This window comes from Tachysurus vachellii, chromosome 17, assembly GCF_030014155.1.
Source record: "Tachysurus vachellii isolate PV-2020 chromosome 17, HZAU_Pvac_v1, whole genome shotgun sequence".
In the NCBI taxonomy this organism is placed as follows: domain Eukaryota; kingdom Metazoa; phylum Chordata; class Actinopteri; order Siluriformes; family Bagridae; genus Tachysurus; species Tachysurus vachellii.
Genome location: NC_083476.1, coordinates 18,094,123 through 18,117,523, shown reverse-complemented (window position 1 = coordinate 18,117,523; position 23,401 = coordinate 18,094,123). Strand labels below are relative to the sequence as shown.

Here is a 23,401-nt window from a genome sequence, read left to right as displayed (position 1 = left end):
ATTGTTATTTACACCACACAGGCAAGGCGAACATTGAATGAAGTATATCTGATTCTAAAACGAAACATCATTTGTCATCTGCACCTCTGAGGCCTGAAAGAACAACCAGCAGGCAGACAAGCTCACACCATCAGCCAATATCCACAATGTGGAGTATAGAAAATGTAATGTTCCCATGGTTTGCATCACAGCCTAATCTTATATAACAACATCCAAAGGTGTGTCTGTGAAAGAGTACTGCCACAAAACATTCCCAAAATCACTAAATAAAATAAAAGGAGTTAGATTTTTGGTTGTACTGCTACAGTCGTGTTCCTGTTGAGCACAGGGAATTACACGCTGCTCCCCGAGAAGCCACAGATAAAATGGTCTGACACTTTAAAAAGCAGTTTGTAATGTTTAGAGTCTTCTGCTGCCTACAAGGCAAACTGCAATTAACAAACTCTGACAAGCTTTTCTTTTCCCCCCAAACCAAGCCATCCTTCTTTTCCTGAAACTACATAAGTCTTATGAACTGCTTTTCAGGGGAAAGCTGTAGAGCTCTAAATGGAGAAGAAATCTATTTCTGGATTGGGAACAATTTAAACAGATAAAAGGGGAAAAAGCTACTCAAATTGATCTAAGTCATTGTATAGATGATATTAATCATTATACTAAATTGATCATACTATACAACCATCTGCACCTTTAAGTCATAGCCGAATTAGTCTAGAAGGTGATGCAGTCTTATATAGACCTATGCACATGAGCTTGTTTTGTCTCCTGAGGGCTGACTTAAACTTCGCAAAGGACGTTTCTGCAACACTGCTGTCACATTTGACCTCTACTAATCACTACACAGAGGAACGTGGTTGCCTTGCTGCTCCACTCTGCCTGCATGATCATGCTCTTTCTATGCTCTCCACTGGTGCATGCTGTCAAGCTATAGGTAATGTAAAAGAATTTGGAAGATGAGTATTAATTACATATTATTGCTAATAATATGCGTGCATGTCTGTCTGTGAGCCTGGGTGTGTGTAGGAATGTGCTTGAATTTCTAAACTTGAGCCTGCCCAAGACTTCTAAAAATGTGTTTCTATGTCATTCAGCTACAGTAAACATAATAATTAGAAATTATAGTGTGTTTACAGCCTGTAAACCGGGGTGAGCAAACATGATTTCTTACAAATAAGTGATCTTTTTTGATGCAAAAAAGATAAAAAAAAAAAAAGGTTTCCATAGTTTAAATCTGACCTGAATTTTGTTTTATCCTGCATTTAAATGAACAGTCATATAAATATGTGCAGTTGGTGAACTAAAATGAAAAGCCATACGTACAGCATGAAGTTCAGTGAACTCTAACTATATTGAAAGTTTATGGTCAAATATAATATTTTTATTTAGACCATTTTTTTAACAATGGAAAGATATTATGACATCCCTGCCCATTATCCTGCTAAGTTTTTACTGTCCTTATAAAAGCATTTCAATAAGATATTCACTATAAGTATAAAAACAGTTTGATCCCCGAAAATCGATTCTTGACATATCATGCATACAAATTAAAACTAGCCCACATGCAGTAGTGTCTCCTACAGCTGTCTCAGCCTCTCAAACGTGTGACCTTGTGCTCAAGGACGCCAGGCGTTGACGTCACCATTCGACAGAGAAGAGTAAACACTAAAAGCCACTAGGGGGCGCCACACTGTTACCTAAATTATATACTGCGTTTCTGTATCCTACTCTTTACCTTCAGTCTATTTATAGCCTGAGAATTATTGATGACTGCCGCGATTTGCTGACGACTGTATAACAAAGGACTATGGAGACATAACAAGGACGAAAACATCATATAAAGTTTTATAAAAGTATGCTAGAAATATAATATATAAGGCCACGTTGAAGTTGTTGATGTTTGTACACTCATGGATTGTGTCCTATGCACGTGTCTGGTTGTTATATTAATCTACTGGAGACAAATAGGAAACTGGATATTGTAGCCTACTACAGCCTGTCTTCTCGTTTTTTTTATAGACCACGTGTGACTATTTGTATCTGTGTAGTTGCACCTGTCCTCGGGTCATGACCCCAGTCAGGACTGGCAACATTTCAGCATGCAGGACTGATGCACGACCTCTACACAGCAAAGTCATAACAATTCATACAGCAGGTGTAGCAAAGACTGCGTAATGCAGAATGGCGTTGATTTGTGTTACACTGTTGAACCGCACAAAGCAGATGGTTTTTTAAAAAAATAAAAAAAATAAAAGGCATCTCTTGTCGTGACATGGTTTATAATTGTGTGTGGACATAATGCAGCAGCACAGAGTACTTCCGCTCAAATGCAGTGGATAGACTATGCGGCGTCGGGGAATGAATGACCTTGAATTCAAGGTCGCGTGCAGATTCTCAATGACACCAGGAACACAGCGTGCCTCCCCTGTAGGCTATACAGAGCTCTTTTATTACTGTATCCGTGCATACCCAGGGATGGATGACTCATCTATCGTTTTTATGTTAGTGATTTTTTTTTTTTTTAGTTTTTTTTTTCCTCTATTAAAACCGCATGATAGATGAGGTCATTTTTTTCCCTTGACGGCGCAGCACGCGCCTGTGTTTCCGGTTCGAGTTACCGGAGGCACTGGAGACTTGTTTCAGGCTTGTTTCCTCTGATCTGCTCAATCTGTAGGGAGTGTTGTGTGTGAGCTGCTGGTGCTTTAGTCGAGCCAGCTGACCGGGGGAAGGCCGCAGAGCTGGGTCAGTGTCACGAGACCAAGAATTTTCCATGCCATCTAAAGCCATGCGGGATTTACAACCGTCCCAAACACATTCTGCCGCATTACAACATCAACTACAAGCCCCTAAAAGCCTAAATAACACAAATTAGACCCTTTGTGACACAGTGTTTAGGCTAAACGATTTCATATACTGTTGCATATGATAAATGTGTACATATGAATCAGAAGTGAGCACAAACAACTCATGCGTAAAAGTTAGGCACAATTACACAACATTTAAGCATTTTGTAACAGCCATCTGATAAATCATAAATGTGATAAGTGATATTTTGTAACTTAAGTCTGTGCACACAGTTACTTCATATGCACGATCAAATAAAATAGGCATTTAAATATATTAAACTACTAGATCCTCTCTCTCTCTCTCTCTCTCTCTCTCTCTCTGTCATTTTTTTTACTTGTTAAAGACCTGAAAATAGAAACATGCCAGTTAAGCAACAAGAAAAAAAATTCATCAAAAGCTGAGACTTCATTGTAGGCCAAAGGGCAAATCCCAAGTCTCACCCTACACACGCGCACTGAATAGGGTGCGTAATAATAGCTTCTGTAGCCTACATAGTGCACTCGGTGTCCAATATGGAATAGTTTCTGTTTCTCTCCGGCGTTGCGGCGTTGATGACGAAAAGCGGCATGGAAAAGGACGTAACGGAGAGAGAAGGGGAGGAGAAAGAGTGTGTGTGAGAGAGAGAGAGGACGGACGTAATCAGGATCAGCGGAAGACAGGATCCAGGCTTCCAGTAGCAACCGAAAGCGCTTAATAAGCACCTCAGAAAGCCTTCCAGCGGCCAAGCACTGGATTAAAAACACGTCCTCTTGGTCTGCATTGAAGATCTCCAGGTGTCATGTCAGATTTGTCTTGCGTGTAGACTGCGCTCTCAAAAGCTGCTGTGAGATTAAAGTTGATCGCCAGACGGAGCCACGTTCAAGATATAGTGTGTGTGTGTGTGTGTGTGTGTGTGTGTGTGTGTGTGTGTGTGTGTGTGTGTGTGTGAGTGTGTGTGTGTGTGTGAGAGAGAGAGAGAGAGAGAGAGAGAGAGAGAGAGAGAGAACGACCGTGCGTGCGTCCGTGCGTAAAAACCGGAGTGTGTTGGAAGACAAGCGACGATGTTACGCGACTCGTGAGACTTGCATCTTATCACCCAAAACGACTTCAGCAATATTTTTCCACAAATGCTGGTAAGTAACTTAAAAAAAGAGATGCAGAAACAGCCTAATCTCTATATTAAATTTAATCTCACACTATCACCCACTTAACACAGTGTGTCTAATGAACTATCCAGTGCACTTATTTAATCATCTATTTTGTCCATAGTGTCTGGGACATTACTAAGTTTACTCTGTAAATCATGTATATAACGTTTTCTTTGAAACGTCAGATAGCAAAAGTCCTTCCTAACACTATGCCAGATGTTTTTTCCCCTTCCTGTAGTTGTGTAGGAGGGGCACGGTGTGTAAAGTAAAGAAGAAAGTCCGCATAGGCTGGAGCAGTGTGTTGATGCGTGCTGACCTTGATCATGTTGTCCTAATCCTTAGTCCATAATAATGTGTACAGTTCCTTCCCACTACATCGGTCAGTTCCCATTGGCCTTCAGTTTGCAGTCCGAAAATAAACCCAGACCCACGTCAGAGCCTCATGAGACAAACTGACATTCAACGAAAATGTATCTTTGGTGTATAGAAATTGCATGAGTGCTTTGAGGATTTAATGAATGTTAGTTTTAATTCATTTAACAGCCACTTTCAGAACACTACAAAGTGCTCTATTTTGACCTACGAAAACAGACCACCGCTAACTGGTTGAGAAGTTTTTAAATAATAAAAAGTACTGATATGTACTGATTGGTCAATTATACAGATCTCTAACGTATCTAGGTCTACACGATCTTCAGAGTACATTGCATATTTCCTGTGATAAAAGAAATTAATTTTACGTGCTGGTTCTGCCCACCATCCTCCAGAGGACTGGGAATCCTTGATCTTAAGAAGTAGTAATCCAATTTTTGAAATGAACCTTTCACCATACGCTGTGCAATGTCACTTTCTGAAGTCTGCTTTGGCAATCTTTGCCGTATGCTCTCATTGCACATGTGCTTTAGCCAAAAAAAACAAGAAGGCAAATAACCCTTGTTTCATATCTCTGCTGTGAATTGGTTTTACACACTGGCCTTCAGATAAGGCAATCAGTCGATCTGTGACTTCACTTCATGTGTGATGTAAGGTTTACTACGCATTTATGTGATTGCTGTGAATATCTCAGTCTGATGTCTTGTACATCTGCTTCACCTTGGGCATGGTGCCACTTTTTCTCTTTATTCCCTTGATAATGTTACTAGGCTGTATTTCTCTGCGGGGTTTATTCCATATGAAAGCAATATACGGGGTAAAACTGCCTTCTGGAAACTAATCTCTTTGTCGTGGTCTCCGGGCATCACATGGTACATTCTAGCTTTGCCTTTATTTTAAACCAGTGGTCTGATATCATATATATCATGTTTTCAATAATTCACTGGCATTCGGTTATAAAGTTTGGGATATTTGTTTAGCCATTGTAACCACAAAATATTTTATATTAACATTATATTAATTGCGCTTCGTATAGTATAGGAATAACAGTAAAAGTATGATGAGTTATAATTCATTCATTAAAAAAACAGATGGTTGTTGTAAAACTAAGAACAGAGTGCCGTTCACACTTCTGCCTATCTATTCTAAGATCCCTTGCCGGGCCGTTACTCTAAATTCGAATACTTTTGCGCCTGACTTGAGTACTTAAGCTCCTTGATCTTTGCATTGTTTGCAAGTGTTAAATACATGAATTCTTTTCAATTATACTTGCACTGGTAAAAACAAGCCCTTTGAGACACTTCCATATGGTCACACTCACAAAGTGTTCTCACAAAGTTGTTCTTTGAATGAAAGTCTTACCATGCCATGAAGCAAAAATGAATAAATGAATAAAACTACAGCATTTATCAGCAACAAACAATTATCATCTACAAACTGTGATGGTAGTTTAACTGTTAAGGAAGTGTTTTACAATTATAAATATGTTCATATAATTGAGTCCCTACATTATTGTTCTTCTTTCGACTTACTTTCTTTGTGTTGTCAACATCTGTAATCTCTCTCTGTATCTCTTAAAGCTGGGTAAATTATCACCCAGGTGAAACTGTGTTTTTCTGCATGCGCATGCACTGCAATAGAGTGAGTTGCCTTGTCTGTCCTTCAAGCCCGCATGTGACTTTGACCTTTGGAATGTGTTGGAGAAGGGGAGGGGGTATTGCAAGCAGAAATGGTGTTGTGTGTGTGAGTGAGTGAGTGAGTGAGTGTGTGTGATTGTGTGTGAGTGAGTGTGTGTGAATGAGTGTGTGTGAGTGAGTGAGTGTGTATGTGTGAGTGAGTGAGTGTGTGAGTGAGTGTGTGAGTGAGTGTGTGAGTGAGCGAGTGAGTGTGTCTGTGAGTGTGTGAGTGAGCGAGTGAGTGTGTCTGTGAGTGTGTGAGTGAGCGAATGAGTGTGTCTGTGTGTGGGAGAGTAAACGAGTGAATGAGTGAGTGGGTGAGTGAGTGAGTGAGTGATGAGAGAGAAAGGGGGAGTATGTCCCTCTGACATGGGCAAAGAGTGTGTGAATGACAGTAAGCAAGAGCAGCAAGTGATTGCCTGAAAGAAAGATGAAGAAATTCCTACATTCCTCATCCATCAGCATTTTCTGTCTAATGTTGTAGGTGTACTGTGATAGACAGACAGCAGGTCTTTTATTCTGAAAATCAAATTCAGCCCTGTATTTATGAGTTATAAGTGCATACTGAATATATCCTGTGATGTAGTCTTCATTTTAAGTGATATATGACACTGACAGAATGCCGTAAATTAGACAAGCCTGAAAAAGTCAGACATTTAAGTGTAATCTTGTTAAATGCTTTAGTAAATCCTTGACCCTTGATTCAGACTTAGCTTTTTTAATTAATACAGCGTGTCTATATGTAGTCACTCATTCAGGGTTGTTTCTGTTTTACAGTATTCCTGATGGCTGGAGAAATCTGACCCATTGTCATACATCTGAAGACAAAAGGAAGTGAGTGGACATTGTTCATAGCCCACGTGGGGCTGAACATAAAAGCAAAAAAAAAGGTAGGGCATCTCTCCAAATAAATTCCAATCCACCTGACTAGACTAGAGAGCGAGAATCTCTAATCTCATTCAATATATGATCTAAATCCTAATTTGTTTAAAGGATATTACACACAAAAGTAATTTGTCCTCATTGGGTCAAATGGAACAGATTAGTAAAACATCAGTACCATAACAACAAGCGTTAACTTGCATCTAATACAATAATAAAATTAGAAAGATCACTCTTGAAATGATGTGTGTTTCAAATCTATATTCAAATTTAGGTTTGTGGGCTGTGAATGAATTAAAAAACTTCTGACGACTTGAATAAATAGCTATGATTAAAGGGCAGCATGGTGGTATAGCAGGAAGCATGTCGGCCTCACAGCTCCAGGGTCCCAGGTATAATCCTGAGCTTTCATACATTAAATTGGTCTTACATATGAATGAAAGTGGTAGGTCAGTGGTTAAGATGTTGATCAGAAGACCACAAAGCTACCTTGAGCCATACCCTTAACCCCCTTAAAGTGCTCAGTTGTATTTAAGAGACATATGTAAGCCACTCTGGATAAAGGTATCTGTTAAATGTTGTAAATGTAAAGGAATGAATGTTTAAATTGTGCTATTTGTGATGAATTAGTATCCCATTCAGGGTATGTTTCTGTTCATACGTGCCAATTATTAACGGGATAGGCTGCAGATCCATCACTATCCTGGATAAAGGTTTAAAACAGTTAGTGAAAATGAATGAATGATTAAAAACGAGCTATAATAGAATGGAGGTAGAAATTAGTATTGTGTACAGTATGTGGTATAATGCATGTGGACACCTGATTATCACACCCATATGTGCTCCTTTAAACATCCCAATCCAGATTTAGTCCCCACCTTTTCGGTTATAATAACCTCTACCGTTAAGGGACTAGATTTTGATGTGTAGCTGTGGATATTTGTGCTCATTTAGCCACAAGATCATTAGGTGAGTCACTGATGACTGGGATGTGGTAGCTGAATGGTTAAGGTGTTCGACTACTGATTGGAAGGTCATTGGTTTGAATCCCAGGTGACACCAAGTTGCCACTGCAGGGCCCCTGAGCAAGGAACTTAACCCTCAATTGCTCAGGTGTATAAACTGAAAGTCACTCTGGATAAGAGTGTCTGCTAAATGCTGTAAATGTAATGTAGGTGAGGAGGCCTGGGGCACAGCTGGCATTCCAGGTCATACCACTCAAGTTCAGCCTCGTCTCCATCGCTGCTCATGTATGGTCAAACTTTTGCATAGTGTATATTTATAATGTGTGTGTGTATATATATATATATATATATATATACACACACACACACACACACATTGTGTATGTCACCTAATATATACAGCAAAAATACAAAGGTCAAGGTTTTTGTGCACTTTGAGATGCACACCATGGTTGTAAAGTGAGTGACTTGACTTGACATGATTAGAGCTGAGAATTGAATTTTCATTCAGTATAAAACAGTAAGGCATATTTATTTGTTTGATGAAGCAATAACCAAAGCAGTAAGGCTGTGTGTTGTGAGCTGCTCCTCCTCTCCCTTCCTGAATAAGACCCAGTGACTCCAGACCATGTGAGCCGAAAAAAGTGAAGTTTACAATGCTATTAACTCGGATACTAGATTTATGCGCCACAAAGTTGGATTTCCGTGACTAAAAATCACACACAAGTGGCTTCAGAAACAAATAAAACACGACGGCAAGAGTAAGGAAACCTAATACACATTGCTTCTTTCAACAAGGTACAGAAGGTAAGTTAGCAATCACACCGTGGATGCTAAGCTTACTTTAGCTAGCGCGAGGCTAGTCTGCGTAGTAACGGTAGCTTGGGTTGTTTGTTATTGTTGTTGTTGCTACATTACTAGCTTATTAAGCGTCATCAGCTTGGTGGTGTGGCTTTGATTATGAATCCGAGGAGCTTAATGTTTAGATAAAGGAGCACGCAAACGAAGCCGTGACGTGTTTTGTAGGCTGCTGTGTTTGACTGATCTGACAGTCGTGCTAATTTGCTAGCTATACCATCGGTTCAGAAAGACTTGACCCATACTTATCAGCCACATGTTAACTGTTAACTGGGTTAGTGGAAGTGACACTTCTGTGATGGATGTTTGAACTTTACTGAAGGTTATTCGGTTGAACCAGGAGCACTGGGGCACTTGGTTAGCTGCGCTGTTCATTTGCATCAGGTCGTTTCTTTTTTAAAGCAGCAGTAGATTTTTTTTTTTCATGCACCACTTGATCATACAGTGGTGCATGAATGATCTCATGTAACCTTCTGAACAAAATGTTAAACTCGTTAGACAAACTTGTCATCATATTTATTTATCAATCAGAACTATAAGTTTTTCATATATGTATATATATATATATATATATATATATATATATATATATATATATATATATATATATATAGATCCAGATAGATCCTGCTGATGCATGAGATATTTATATTAAAGTCAGATATTCTTAGACGTATTTCAACCAGAATTATTTACATTTCTAGCATTTAGCAGACACCCTTATACAGAGTGACTTTAATTTTATATATATATATATATATATATATATATATATATATATATATATATATATATATATATAAGGACCTTTCTCAGGGGCCCAGCAGTGGCAGCTTGTCGGACATGGGATTTGAACTCGCAGCCTTCCGATCAGTAGTCCAGCACCTTAACCAGTGGACTGTCACATCCCTAATTATTCTAACCAGGGTTTTAACCATCAGGCTTCCGAGGCATCAAGTCGATATTTATCGATACCTCTTAATCTGGTAAAATATGAGTTTTTTTTTATTCATTTCATTTCATTAGCCTCTGATTAATATATGAATAACCTTCTGAAGTAGGTTTAATAATAATTTATGAATGATTTATAAGTTATGGGCAAATTAACAAAATAATATGAGTAAAAAACAATTTATCTGTTTGTTTTTTCACAGTGAAAATGTGAAGTATCTATTTCTAATCTATTCTAATCTATAATAATCAAATTAATCCTGTTACCTCAGTATGTTTCAGTCATTGAGGTATTGCTCCAAATCTTCCGATCGTTAAATCCAGATCTTTAACCTGGAAAAGAATTTCTCAGACGCTTTAAGCTCGTATTTATTTTATGCACTATTCAAAGAATTATTATTCAGATCTTTTTTTAATGCCTCTGCTACTGGGTGGTGGAGACATGTATGTTTTATCTATGCATTTCTTTATGACGAACGAGTGGTTAAATATCGAATGGTCACTGTAACCAGCTGATGAATTAATTCAATTTTGGAATTTTTCCAAACATATTCAAGGTCACAGCAAGGTCAAGTGTCTGAAAAAGTTTTTCAGATAGATTTCGATCGCTTTCTTCAGGTTTGTCATACAAAGAATAATGAAATGGAGTTAAATGAATAAGACAAAAGGATTAGTTAGTTAATTAAAATGGAAATCAGGGTCTGTTTTCTGTCCATCTTGTAGCACTATATTGTTAGTCATTATACACAATTGGACAAAATCTTTGGTACCCTTCCATTAAAGAAAGAAAAACCCATAATGGTCAGTGAAATAATTTGCAATTGACCAAAGTAATATTAAATAAAAATGTACTGAAAATTGACTTGTATAAATTAATGCTTTTGAAATCATTGATTTTGAATTGTGGTTCAACAGAAGCATTTAAAATGAAACACGCCTGGACAAAAATGACGGTACCCTTAACTTAATATTTTGTTGCACAAACTTTTTAGGCAATTACTGCAATTAAGTGTTTTCTGTAACTCAATGAAACTTCTGCACATTTGTTGACAGGTATTTTGGCCCACTCCTCATGAGCAAACTGCTCACGCTGTCTCAGGATTGAAGGGTGGCTTCTCCAGACTGCATGTTTTCAATAGGATTTAGATCAGGGCTCATAGATGGCCACTTCAGTATAGTCCAATGCTTGTATATGTATATTTTGGGCCTGTTGGAGGACCTGTGACTAAGACCAAGCTTTCTGACACTGGGCAGCACATTTCACTCCAGAATGCCTTGATAGTCTTGAGATTTCAATGTATCCTGCACAGATATCGAGACCCCCTGTACCAGATGCAGCAAAGCATCCCGAGAACATAACCGACTCTCCTTCATGTTTCACAGTAGGTACTGTGATCTTTTCTTTGTATGCTTCATTTTTGCATCTGAGAACACAGAGCTGATGAGACTTGCCAAAATGCTCCAGTTTTGTTTCATCTGTCTAGAGGACATTCCTCCAGAAGCTTTGTGGCTTGTCAACATGCATTTTGGAACATTCCAGTCTCACCTTCTTTATGACTTGCTTTCAACAGTGGAGTCCACTTTGGCTCAATCAGTGACGGATGTTGCGATCCGACACTGATGTACCTTGACCTTGGAGTTCACTTCTAATCTCTTTGGAAGTTGTTCTGGGCTCTTTGGTTACCATTCATATTATCTGTCTCTTCAATTCAATGTTCCTCTTGCGGCTACGTCCAGGGAGGTTGATTACATTCCCGTGGATCTTAAATTTCCAAATAATATGTGCAACTGTAATCACAGTAACATCAAGCTGCTTGGAGATGGTCTTATAGCCTTTACCGTTAACATGCTTGTCTATAATTTCATTCTAATCTCCTGAGACATGTCTCTGTGGTCAGATCATTTTCAGTCTTTTCTAGAGGTACCATCATTTTTGTCCAGGCCAGTTTGATTAGTTGTTGTTTTTTTTTTTATAATGCTTCTGTTGAACCACAATTCAAAAACCAATGTCTGATTTTTATTAGTCAGTTTCAGTCAATTTTTATTTATTATTACTTTTGACAGTTTCAGGTTGTTTTCACTGACCATTGTGGGTTTTTCTTTCTTTAATGGAAGACTGCTAACAATTGTCCACGTGTGTAAAGTGTAGGATTTGTATGAACTTGCTACCATCAGATGAATTGACTCAAACATAGTCAAGAACATTTTTAATGGTATTTGAGGCATACAAACTTGTCACAAGAAGGACTAGACTAGGCATCACTGTCGGTGAGTGGAGGCATTGAGTTATTCTGGTTATTCCAGAACTTTCCACCAGCAGAACAAAAAAGTAAAAAAAAAAAAAAAAAAAAAAAAACATCAACAACAAAGAAATATTTGTATTATTTTATATGTCTACAAAAAAGACTAAAAATAAGAATGGAAAATTCTGTACACAGTTATAACATTACCATTATTATTATTATTATAATATTTCACTGAATATATGTATATATTGTCATATTTACTGAGGTTATCGTGTCATGCTGCCCAGACTTATCCAGATCTGTGGTGTTAAAGCTTCTCAGATATAAGTCTCTACTTGTGTGGCATATTTAAAATGTTGATAAGTACTGCACATTAATAGAAGGAAGTTCAGATTTTTTTTGCACGCGTGTCCTTTCATTGCAGACGGTGTAGCATGCTTAGCTTGAGATTTGTGGAAGGGTGACAGGGTATAATGTCAAAGTTCACCAGCTTGCGCAAGTCTTGGAGCACAGATTGTATTGGGCCATAGTTACACTCTTTACACCACCCAGAGTTCACTCCTATCTCTCTCTGTCTGGACTGCAGATGACATTGGAGACGCATGTTGTTAATTCTTTTTCTCATCAAATTCCTACGTCTTGCCTTCATCTCTATATATCAGTGATGTAAGAAAGAAAAAAAACTAAATGAAAGAAGCACTGAAAGAAAGCCACAACTGCAACTCGTTCCATTATATAGCCTTTTTAAGGAGTTTTGTACTTTTCCATCCATCTCCGAAAGCATAGTGGAAAATTTCCAGTCTGCTTATGACATCCCAAAATGCAATACAGTAGGTTAGTGTTAAAATGACGTACCCTGGCACCAGAGTGGCGTAACACTTGTGATCTTTAGTCCGGATTCTGATTATGCCATCCGTGGCCACGGGCCCGAAGGCACGCTCTGCTCTCCCTGTCAATCACAGTGATACTAGCTAATCGTGGCATGCACCGTTTATGTATAAGAGGGTTGGTAATGCTTTCCTTTGTGCATGATACACCGCACAGCAATTCAAAATGGTGCAGGTGTCTTGACGGAAGGATGTTGTGAGCCATCAGCTTCCATGGGTGGTAGATGGCTGATGGGGGAAATGATAGGAAAAGCTGTCTGGTGGCAATGGGAACAAATCCATTTACAATCCAATAACAAAAAGTCATCGAATTTGACTTTTTGTTTTTGGAATCAACCATTTAAATTGGTTTTGAGTTTAGGAACATTTAGACAGGCGTGTTCCTCAAGCTGATGATCTCTCTGATGCGAGTGCAAAATGTCGATTTGCCCTTGTTACTACTCTTGCCATATGAAACAGCATGAGGTGGCAGGCCTGTCATTACCAGTCCAGGGATTGATTTTCTCGTCTTTTACTTTCGAACAACACACATTCTATATTCTTTTTTTTACACCCGGGTTTGTGGTTGGCCAGAAGAGCCTTTATTCCATTCCAGTGTCACGGTTGTGCAGGATCATCTGTCGTGTCAGTCATTATGTCCAACTTTATTAGCTGTATCGGTGAGACCGGAGAGGTAAGAAGACACAGTGATGCACTCTGACAACCAGACCAAACTGAGTGTCCCAGCAATGCACTGTAATTAAGATTAGCCACAGTGTTCTTTGACAATGCATTGAATTTCTAAAACATATCTTTTATCCTCAGGACTGCTTTTCGGTTTTATTGTGTTGATACCAAAACAAGCGATCTTGGTGTACGACTATAGTGGCTGTGGTGGTATACACCACCGATGATATGTATTATTAAACGTTCTGAAGTGGCTGAGAGCTCGGATCGTTCTCAGGCCCTGTAAAAGAAGCAGCTAATAGCCTAATCCCACAGCCACCTGGGAGTCCACAAATCTACATTTGCCGATTTACCCGCAATCGTTGTTATTAGGATCCACAATCAAAGCAATATTTCCTATTTGGCAATCAGATCTCCTTGTGCAATATTATGTTTAGTAATGTCTTAGCTAACCGTTTTGAAAGATCAGCAGTTTTTGGAAAAGGGAGCAATGAGTCAGAGGTTTCATGAGGAAGGGCAAGATGTGGATCTGCTACAGTGCCCGGGAGACCACCTGTCTCTGTCTGGCTTCTGTAGGATTGTATCTCCTTCTCACTGGATTAATGACCCTAATCTGCTGTGGGCCGAGGTCACTGTGTCGGGGATTATGAGCCAACGCTTTGCGTCGAATTCTCTCTGAATGTTCTGCACACACATGTCTAGCTTTCTAGATTCCTGTTATGACAAAGTTAAAATAATTCTGCTGGATATTTGAGCGTATCTGCAGGCTTACTGCAGGCTTAATTGATCTAACTGCATATTATGTGTTGTTATGAATGCTGCAGCTTGTACAGACATGTATGACCATCTTTACCATCACCAATCGGTACAGAGTAGGTTCTTAAGGTCTTGTTAAACTGAGTCAAGGTTTTAACCATTGCTTCTATAGAAAAAAATCATCAGTTAAAGCTTGTTGTACTTGCTTGAGGAAGCTTATATTTCTGTAATCTTTTTTTGTTTTATTTTTTATGCGGATTTTTTTTTCTTTCAGGTTTTTCATGACGCTTTTCTTTTTCGTTGACGTTAAACTGGATTTTCCCACAGTAATGTGTTGAATTCTGTTCATGTTCACATCTGTACGCATGTCTTCCCAGGTATTTCCCACGAAATCTCTATCTAGACTCTGAGTACATACGTCGGTCTCACTCCTTCTCTTGCTGTTTTTCTCTCCACAGGTATCATGTCTTCCAGAGAGCGCCGCTCAGAGCTGCACATAAAGGCTGAGCCCAGCAGTCCGGAGGGCGGAGGTGTCGGCGGGAGGACGAGCCCCGGAGGCGTCTCTTCTGATTCCTCTCAGAGCGGTGGCGGAGGCATACGGGGGGAAGGAGCTGTGCGCTACTCCTCACCTGTATACAGCCCAGCACTTCGATGCCACTTTAAGGAAGATGCAGCCGACGGTGCAGACGAGGGCTCTACAGGCAGCAGCGGCGGGCGCTGTAAATACGCCCTGAGCACTCTTCCTAAGAGGCTTTGCCTCGTATGTGGTGACGTGGCCTCCGGCTACCACTACGGCGTGGCCTCCTGTGAAGCCTGCAAGGCGTTCTTCAAGAGAACTATCCAAGGTAAGTGCACCTGCCTGTCAGCAAGAGGAGAAAGAATAATAGTGTAGCTAATATAATTGGGAGCAAGTCTGGAAATATAATCACTTCACTAAGGCTGTATTCACACTAGGCATTTTCTGTATAGAATTTGCTGTCTGATGCATTTTTATTGCTGATGTACATAAAAAAAAAGCATCTCAGGTGATGTGCATATTCTAACGCTGCCATCACTACTTACTTCTGCCTTAAATAGCTTAGCTTTTATATGCATTACTGTTTATTACTAGTAATAAAAACATTGATCAAGAGTTAGCTTTACTATCTATAATATAGCCAGGACATTATTTTTTTTATTCCATAAGGGTTGTTTTCACTTGTGCTCTTCTAACACTGCACTTTTCTAAGCTCTAACAGCAGTGTTTTTAAACCCACTTGAATCCTCTGGCATTTACGGTTGTGGTGTTTTAAGGAGAACATAAAAACATCCGGTAATAAATGACATTATTTTTTTTTTAATCTTTGACCGTCTTTACCTCCTTCACAGGGAACATTGAGTACAGCTGCCCAGCATCCAACGTGTGTGAGATCACCAAGAGACGCAGGAAGGCCTGCCAGGCATGTCGCTTCACAAAGTGCCTGAAAGTGGGCATGCTCAAAGAGGGTAAGATCATAAACATAACATAACCTTTACATCAAAGGGAACGCACTCTGTTCTGTAACATAACTGTGTGTGTGTGTGTGTGTGTGTGCAGGAGTTCGTCTGGACCGGGTGAGAGGAGGAAGGCAGAAGTACAAGAGGCGGCCAGAAGTGGAGAACGCCGTGTACCAGAGCACACCAATAGCTGTAAAGAAAGAAGGGGAAAGAGGTAAATGAAAAGATGAATATGAAAAACACTGTTTTATGTTTAAATGCAAAGATTTTTAGCAATCAAATGTTTTCAGCCTTACATTTTAAGTCTGAAGGTACCAGAACTGTCCATGCAGAGTCTGACCTGTCAGTCACAGTTACAGGAGCCATTCGTGGCTGTCTGTACGATTATGTATGTGGAAGAGAACAGATTACGCTTTCGTCTGTGTGTCTTAATCTGTCCTGTAACTCAGCATGAGCAGCAGTTTGAAAAGATACACTTGGCTGGCTTCACATGTCTTTAGATTTCACGCTCCCTGGTTCGGTAGCTGTCATATTCATAGGCGGTTAGTGGGAATTGGCAGGTGATCAAACCTGAGGATAAAATAGGGGGAAACATCTTCTCCAAAAACTGACCACTAATGTACAGGTTTATAAATTTCAGGTTGTCAATTGACACGAAACATCCTCTAAATATTTAAAAAAAAAAAAAAAAAAAGGAAGAGTTAAAATCCGTGTCGTGCGGCATTCTGTTTGAAGATATTTGCCTCGACGCCTATCTCGCTGTCTGATTTTGAATCGTTTAAAATGTCTAACAACCTTTTGTCTTATTGAGTTGATTATTTACGTGATGTGCATTGCAAATACGCACGTACAGTGTTTTACAAAATTCCGTGTAAAAGTCAAAGGGATTTGTTCAGTTTTTGTAACAGATTACCCAGATACTTTGTGTACGTAAAGATTAATGTGTATGTTTATGTGGATGTGGATGTTTCCCAGGCTCCCCCAGCATCATCGTGTCACATCTGCTGGTAGCCGAGCCTGAGAAGCTGTTCGCAATGCCGGATCCATTGCAGCCCGACACGGCTCAGCGCACCCTTACCACACTTTGTGACCTCGCTGACCGCGAGCTCGTCGTCATCATTGGCTGGGCCAAACATGTCCCAGGTGAGAAAGCAGTCTTAAATGGAGAGATGAAGAAAGTGAAAGAAAGGTTTAGGTTTGAAGCTGCTGATAATAGGCTGGCATTTCCTCAAGCTGTTAAAAAACCAGCTGGAAAAGCAGTGTAACGGTAGAGAACCTGTCAGTCTGACGTTTTGACGGTCTCGCCTGCCGAGAGAACTGAAAAGTCTCGAGCACCAGAGAGTGCCGAGTAATCACACACCTTGCTGTGGAGAAACAGGTGCTTGCTGAAAAGTGACTTATGATTGTGAGAGTAGCTGGAGGTGGGGATGAAAGTGTGTGGGAAGTTTTTCACCTAATTGCCATCAAGGCCAACAGAAAGCTTTCTGTGCTATTTCCTGAAAGGTGTGAGTGGCTTTTAGCTCTTCCATGCTATTTTAAAGAGTAGCTCAGAATTTCATATTATAGCTGTTTGATTCAGAACAATACTGTGCACCACATTTATCCCCCCCCCCCCCCCCCTCTCTCTCTCTCTCTCATGCAGGATTTCTCTCTCTCTCCCTGGCTGACCAGATGTCTGTACTGCAGTCTGTATGGTTGGAGGTGCTGGTACTAGGAGTGGCGTATCGCTCTCTGGGCTGTGAGGACGAGGTGGTGTTCGCTGAAGACTTCGTGCTGGACGAGGAGATGTCACGTGTGGCCGGCTTGACGGAGCTCAATGCAGCCATCTGCCAGCTGGCACGTCGTTTTAGGGCCCTGCAGCTGGAGCGTGAGGAGTTTGTCATGCTAAAGGCTATCGCTCTCACTAACTCAGGTGAGCCTCTTTACCATTTCCAGTCTTGAAACATGAAATAACAATAACAGTGCCCTGAATCATTCTTACAACCAGTTGCCTTTGAGTAGTAGATGTTGTGCAACCGCTTAACAGGTAAGCGAGTAAAATTCTACTTTATATTCTCAGGTGAATGAAAACAAAGGTGCCAATACTTTCATGTTAATGAAAAGAGTATAAAAAATGGAAAGTATCAGTGATAAATAATAACAGTAATAAAATTGATTTGTGAAAAGGTTATAACAATCGTGTCGTTTTATTATATAAAACCGTTTAGATGTAAAAGAAAAAAATTATCTGACACACTGGAAAAGGGTAATTGCTACCAAAGGGTACAGAACATTGGCCCTGTTATGATTCATCCTGCTCTTACTTCCCTTAAACATGTAGTGCAGAAGAAGTCAGTCATTATGTTTCATGATCCAAACCCACACCAATCCTGTTTTGTCATTATGTTGTAAAGAACAAAGCTGCACACTGATTATTTTGCCCCAGCAGGTAGAATTCGAGTGACCTGCACAGCATCGGTTACTGTAAACGGCCAGTTTACACACACCCAAAGCATCTCTATTTGCTATGCAAATACTACAAGTCACATGTGATGGCCCTCGATTTTAAAGCTCACCTCTGATCTCTCACCACCGGATGTGTTGGGACACGTATTAGCAAACCCCTATTGTCTAAGTCTGGTTTGGTTAGTTGCTCACTTCGTATCTCCATCTATCTCTCGCTCCCTCTCTCTCTCACACACACACACACACACACATCCTTATTCTGTGTCTCATTTTGGGTGTCTCGCTCTCTCTCTCTCTCTCTCTCTCTCTCTCTCTCTCTCTCTCTCTCTCTCTCTCTTTTTCTCTCTCTCTCTTTCTGCCTCTGACCTAGACTCGGTCTACATAGAGGACATTGATGCTGTACAGAAGCTGAGGGATCTCCTGCATCAGGCTCTGTTAGAGCTGGTGGTGCAGCAGCGTCCGGAAGACCCGCAGCGCGCCGGCCGTCTTCTCCTCACGCTGCCCCTCCTCCGGCAAACCGCCAACCGTGCACTCAACACTTTCTACAGTATCAAGACCCGTGGAGGTGTGCCCATGCATAAACTCTTCCTGGAGATGCTAGAAGCCATGATGGACTCCCCTTAGAGTGAGGTACACAATGAGGTGAACAATGGGTCAGCGAAAAAAAAGAAAGGAATAAAGTAATCTTTTTTTTTCTTTTTTTTTTTCTTTTTTTTTTTGTAAGATGAAGAAACCCCAAATACAGTGACTGAAAGGCAAGTCAAAAGTCTCTTCAAATATTCATATGTGAAAGCTTTGATATCGAACAGCAAGATAGACGATTTCTTGGTTTTATTGAGCTTATTTCTCCTGTCAGTCAAAACATTCACTCGATTTTTGGAATAATTTTAGCAAAAGCTACATGGATATCTTGTTAGTTATCAAACACCTTCCTAGTGATTGCTTTAACAAATAGGACCTTCCATCATGTTAACATTTACGGGCTACAGCGTTGCAAGAAAGTGACGTTCGGGTGGTTTTCATGCTGAATTCGAGTGCAGGTCATCATTTCTGACCCACTTGATTCTGTCAAACCCCGGTGTATTTGTCTTCATCTTACGTCGTCACAAACACACGGAGAACACAGCGAGACTCACCACCGGTGCTTTTAAGCGCAAGTAATTCTCCTTACCTCATCCGTCTCCCACAACCTTCCCCTGCCACTCATAGCACACGTGTGTTGTGGAAGCTATTGATGTCATGATCGGCTATAACACAAGCACACGATGCGTATACAAGTTCGCGTTCACGGGAATCACAGCACAGTTCCGGTGCAACCGAACACGGTTCGATGCCGTGACGGCTTTGACGTTATTAATTTTTTATTCTCTGTTTCAGACTAAACCTCCAGTGTGAATACCTCCTTAGTTACTCCTATATGAAAGCTCCTTCACGTGTAGTTCCCTCTTGTGAAACTGTAGCTAAGCCATACAAAACACCACACCGAGACATTAATCCATTAGGTGACCTCATAAAGAGCCATGTTTTAACCTTTTTGCAGTCACACTTGGGTGTGCGGGTGTGTGTGTGTGTATGTGTGTGTGTGTGTGTGTGTGTGCATGTGCGTGGTTCCTTGATTTACCCAGATAGTTTTGCGGTTTGAATCGAAATATGCAAGACATGTACAGGAATGTTAGACCTACAGGGTGAACAGGGGATTTAGTAAATTAGGAGTTACATGTGGCCGGAGCAGAAATATAGTACATGCTATAACATGCAATATATTTTAAAGCAATATGTATAAGAAGTGCAAGTCATGCATTTTTCCGTACAGAGGGGGCGCTGTTAACTCGAGACTTTTATTCCGTTCAAGTTCTCTAATGTAGTGGTACACAAAGGGAATGCTGTCAAATAGGACACCGCTCTTCTTTACGCAGTAATGCACTCTTTATATTTTAGCAGTCACTTCCACAGAGTGAACAGCTAGAGAATCTTGAACTTTCTACATGCGTTTGTGTGTGTGTGTGCGTGTGTGTGTGTTTTATGTGCAGTGTGCGAGTGCACAGATGCGTTGGTGCATTTAGATCAGGGTAAAAGAGCCACCTCGGGCCCTGTAGGCCAGCTGGCTTTGTACATGGAGTCTGCTGCTGTGCTGAGGAAAAGATGTTGTTTTCTAATCCACCTGAAAGGACTGAGCACGAACTCATGCTAAAGCTAAAGCTCAAAGCTTCACCTTGTTCTCCATGTGACCAATACAATATTTAACACTGGGAGCCCACACAGGAGACGCCGCCGAGACTGATGTTAGTTGTTCTGCCTCTGCACTCTGAATCTTCCCTCTGAATGAATGAGAAGGAACTGATTCAGGATTGAGATGGAGTGAAACTTGAATCCTCATGACGGACGTTGATGCGTCGTGTGCGCCGTAAGACTTTCACTGTATCTGAGCAACACTCGGTACAACACGCAGAGCCTCACAATACCAAGTATAAAAAAAAAAATATCCCTCACAGCCCCTCGACCATCCTGGAAACGTTTTATCGATGTTGTGTCGGTCACCGCTGTTTCCGAGCCGTTTATTTTGGGGTGTTTGCTTTACAGACATGTGTCTGGTATTATATGCAATCATTTTCAGAGCCCTACAACTCTGCTACCTTTTTATTTTTTATTACTACTTAGAATTTTTTTTTTATTTGCATTTTAAAAACTCAACAGTAGGAAGAAAAGCCAACTGCTGTCCAGGCCAAGGGAGAATAAAGAAGAGAATCGAACCACTAATCAACAGATTCAGACCTCTGAGATTGCAGTGTGTCTTCAGGGTGCTTTTCACTGTTTGTTTGTAATAACGATTGTTTGTGTACAAGTTTCGCTTGCATCGACGTCCCCTACGCAAGCCGCTCCTGATTCTAGGCAGTGATTGGATTTTTCTTAGACAATTTCCAATTAAAGTAAGCTTTTAATTATCTTGTAGGAAACCCCAGTCCGATACGCCATGGATGCTCTAGTCTGAGTTTCCTTTTCTCTTTTGTGGTTTGTTTAAATTTGACTGACTTGAAACGTAGACTTTCTTCCCCACATATTACATGTCCTCAAGCTCGGTACTAAAATAAAGCAATCTGATTGAATGTTGTAAAATATATTACTTTTTCATGTTTAGTTATTGTTATTCTTTTTGTTGTTTTTGTTTTGTTTTTTTCCTCTTCGCAGTTTTGTCACTGAGTGCTAACAACTAAAGAATAACAAAAGCCAGGGAAAGATACGTTAATGTGTTTAAACGTTACTTAGAAATAATCAGAATAATATTGCAGATTTCAGGCAGCCGACATGTAACGTCGAACATTTCTTCTCTTTACTGTCTCTATCTAGCATGGCATCAGTCCTGTTACCTGGCCAAAATCTCTCTTTCTTTTTTCCCCCCGTAACCTTATCAACACTAAAATACTTTCTGGCTTAGTTTCTGAGTCTTTTCGTCTTTGGCATACAGAGAGAAACACGTCTCTCTGTTCCTGGTCATGTTGCAGAATGTGTACAAAACTATAGATGTCCGGGTACATTCAAAGGAAGCTGTAAACAACGTCAATGTTTGTGTTAATAATAATTATAATAATAGTAATAATAATACATAACGATATTAGCAAATATAATTCTAATACATTAGTGTTTTCATCGACTATCAACATTGTATGATGCCATTTTGTAAATGTCGAATTTAGATGAGATTTTGGGACATCCGTCAGTGGGGACACATCATTTAGAAATCACTTAAAGTCACGGGTAGCTGTTAGTGTGTCTGTGTATATTTATGTAAATGAGCAATACCAGAATTTACCAAAACTCTGTTTTCACATGTCTCTGTATAGTGACCTACTGTAAATCAAACCTCAGCAGTAATAACAGTGTTAAAAATCCACAGAAATGATACAGCTTATAAGGTAATGAACAAATCAATGTTTGTATTTTAAAATATTGTATTTAAAAGATTAAATTCTATTTTTTACTCAATTTGCTGATGTTTATTAATATTATTTGGTTGTTTTTATTTTCTGTGGGTTTTAGTATAATGATCGTGGATGTCTCTGTGTGCTGTTATTTTTTTTTTGTTGCGTAAAGCTAAATGGTTCTGCAGTAGTGACTTTCAGCAATTTGTTCATATTGAATCACTGTGATTTAAAAGGCAAACACTAAAACACCACAGGAACTTAGGTACTTCAAGGTATTGTCAGTGTCATGTGTTTTTTTTTGTAATAAATTAACACACGTCAGAATTTGCCATTTGGTCTGTCCTTTGTTATGATCTTGTTTATTTTTTGTGAAAATGTTACGAGTACAAATGTCACCGTGTGGTTTTTCAACTCGGGATCGTGGTAATATGCGGTACACTCGCTGTTCAAGAGGTTCAAGGTGTAAGAACATTATGTTTGTGGTATAATCACCCAGCGAGGTGATTTATACCACATTTATCACCACGAACAGTGTAAAAGCACAGTTACTGCTATAAACAATAGGAAACTTGTCACAGGAAAATCAGTTTTTTCTCATGTGTTTTCTCATTTTCTACCACTTATCCGAACTACCTCAGGTCACGGGGAGCTCAGGCGTCATCGGTCATCAAGGCAGGATACACCCTGGACAGAGTGCCACACATACTCTCTCATTCACTCACACACTCACACACCGGACAATTTTTCCAGAGATGCCAATCAACCTACCATGCATGTCTTTGGACCGGGGGAGGAAACCGGAGTACCCGGAGGAAACCCCCGAGGCACGGGGAGAACATGCAAACTCCACACACACAAGGCGGAGGCGGGAATCGAACCCCCAACCCTGGAGGTGTGAGGCGAACGTGCTAAACACTAAGCCACCGTGCCCCCCACTAAATGAGTCAATGCAGAAAAAAAAGATCTTCAGATCCATTTTTTGGTGATGTCAAAACAACCTCGCTCTTGAGACCTTCTAACAATTAACACGGTGATTCATCTGAAAACTTCAAGGATTAATTTTAATGTTGGTATCGGGTTAGTGGTTCATTTCATGCCACTTAATTGTTAAATACTTAAATTAATTATACTTAAAGCAATTAAATACTTCAGAGAGAATGATGCATTAGCAGCTCATAAGGACACATGCTGATAAAGAAAAATGTTATACTACTTTTAACATTTGACAGAACAAATGTGTCAGATTTATTTAGGAGCCTTTTCTGGGAATTATTCATGTCACTTTTGAGTGAAATGATGTTGGGGGAAGCATGAATGAACTCGTACAGGTTTT

General features: G+C 40.0%; 1 protein-coding gene across 2 annotated transcripts; it reads left to right on the top strand.

Moving 5' to 3' along the window:
• The first annotated feature begins 3,439 nt into the window (after positions 1–3,439).
• On the top strand, positions 3,440–22,392 carry esrra (estrogen-related receptor alpha). Of its 2 annotated transcripts, XM_060890284.1 has the most exons (8): positions 3,440–3,953; positions 6,794–6,906; positions 14,686–15,072; positions 15,596–15,712; positions 15,804–15,917; positions 16,679–16,846; positions 17,346–17,615; positions 18,519–22,392. In XM_060890284.1, the coding sequence occupies exons 3-8, from the start codon at positions 14,691–14,693 to the stop codon at positions 18,770–18,772; spliced, it is 1,305 nt and encodes a 434-aa protein (XP_060746267.1). In that variant the 5' UTR covers positions 3,440–3,953; positions 6,794–6,906; positions 14,686–14,690; the 3' UTR covers positions 18,773–22,392. The 2 variants fall into 2 exon arrangements, with proteins under 2 accessions (XP_060746267.1, XP_060746268.1); XM_060890285.1 differs by lacking the exons at positions 3,440–3,953; positions 6,794–6,906 and adding an exon at positions 8,360–8,670.
• Positions 22,393–23,401: the final 1,009 nt, after the last annotated feature.

Excerpts from the sequence above, each read along its gene's own strand:
- esrra (XM_060890284.1), top strand. The coding sequence starts at position 14,691 with ATGTCTTCCAGAGAGCGCCGCTCAGAGCTGCACATAAAGGCTGAGCCC. Across the intron at positions 15,713-15,803 it reads AGTGGGCATGCTCAAAGAGG|GAGTTCGTCTGGACCGGGTG; the intron begins GTAAGATCATAA and ends GTGTGTGTGCAG. Across the intron at positions 15,918-16,678 it reads AAAGAAAGAAGGGGAAAGAG|GCTCCCCCAGCATCATCGTG; the intron begins GTAAATGAAAAG and ends GATGTTTCCCAG.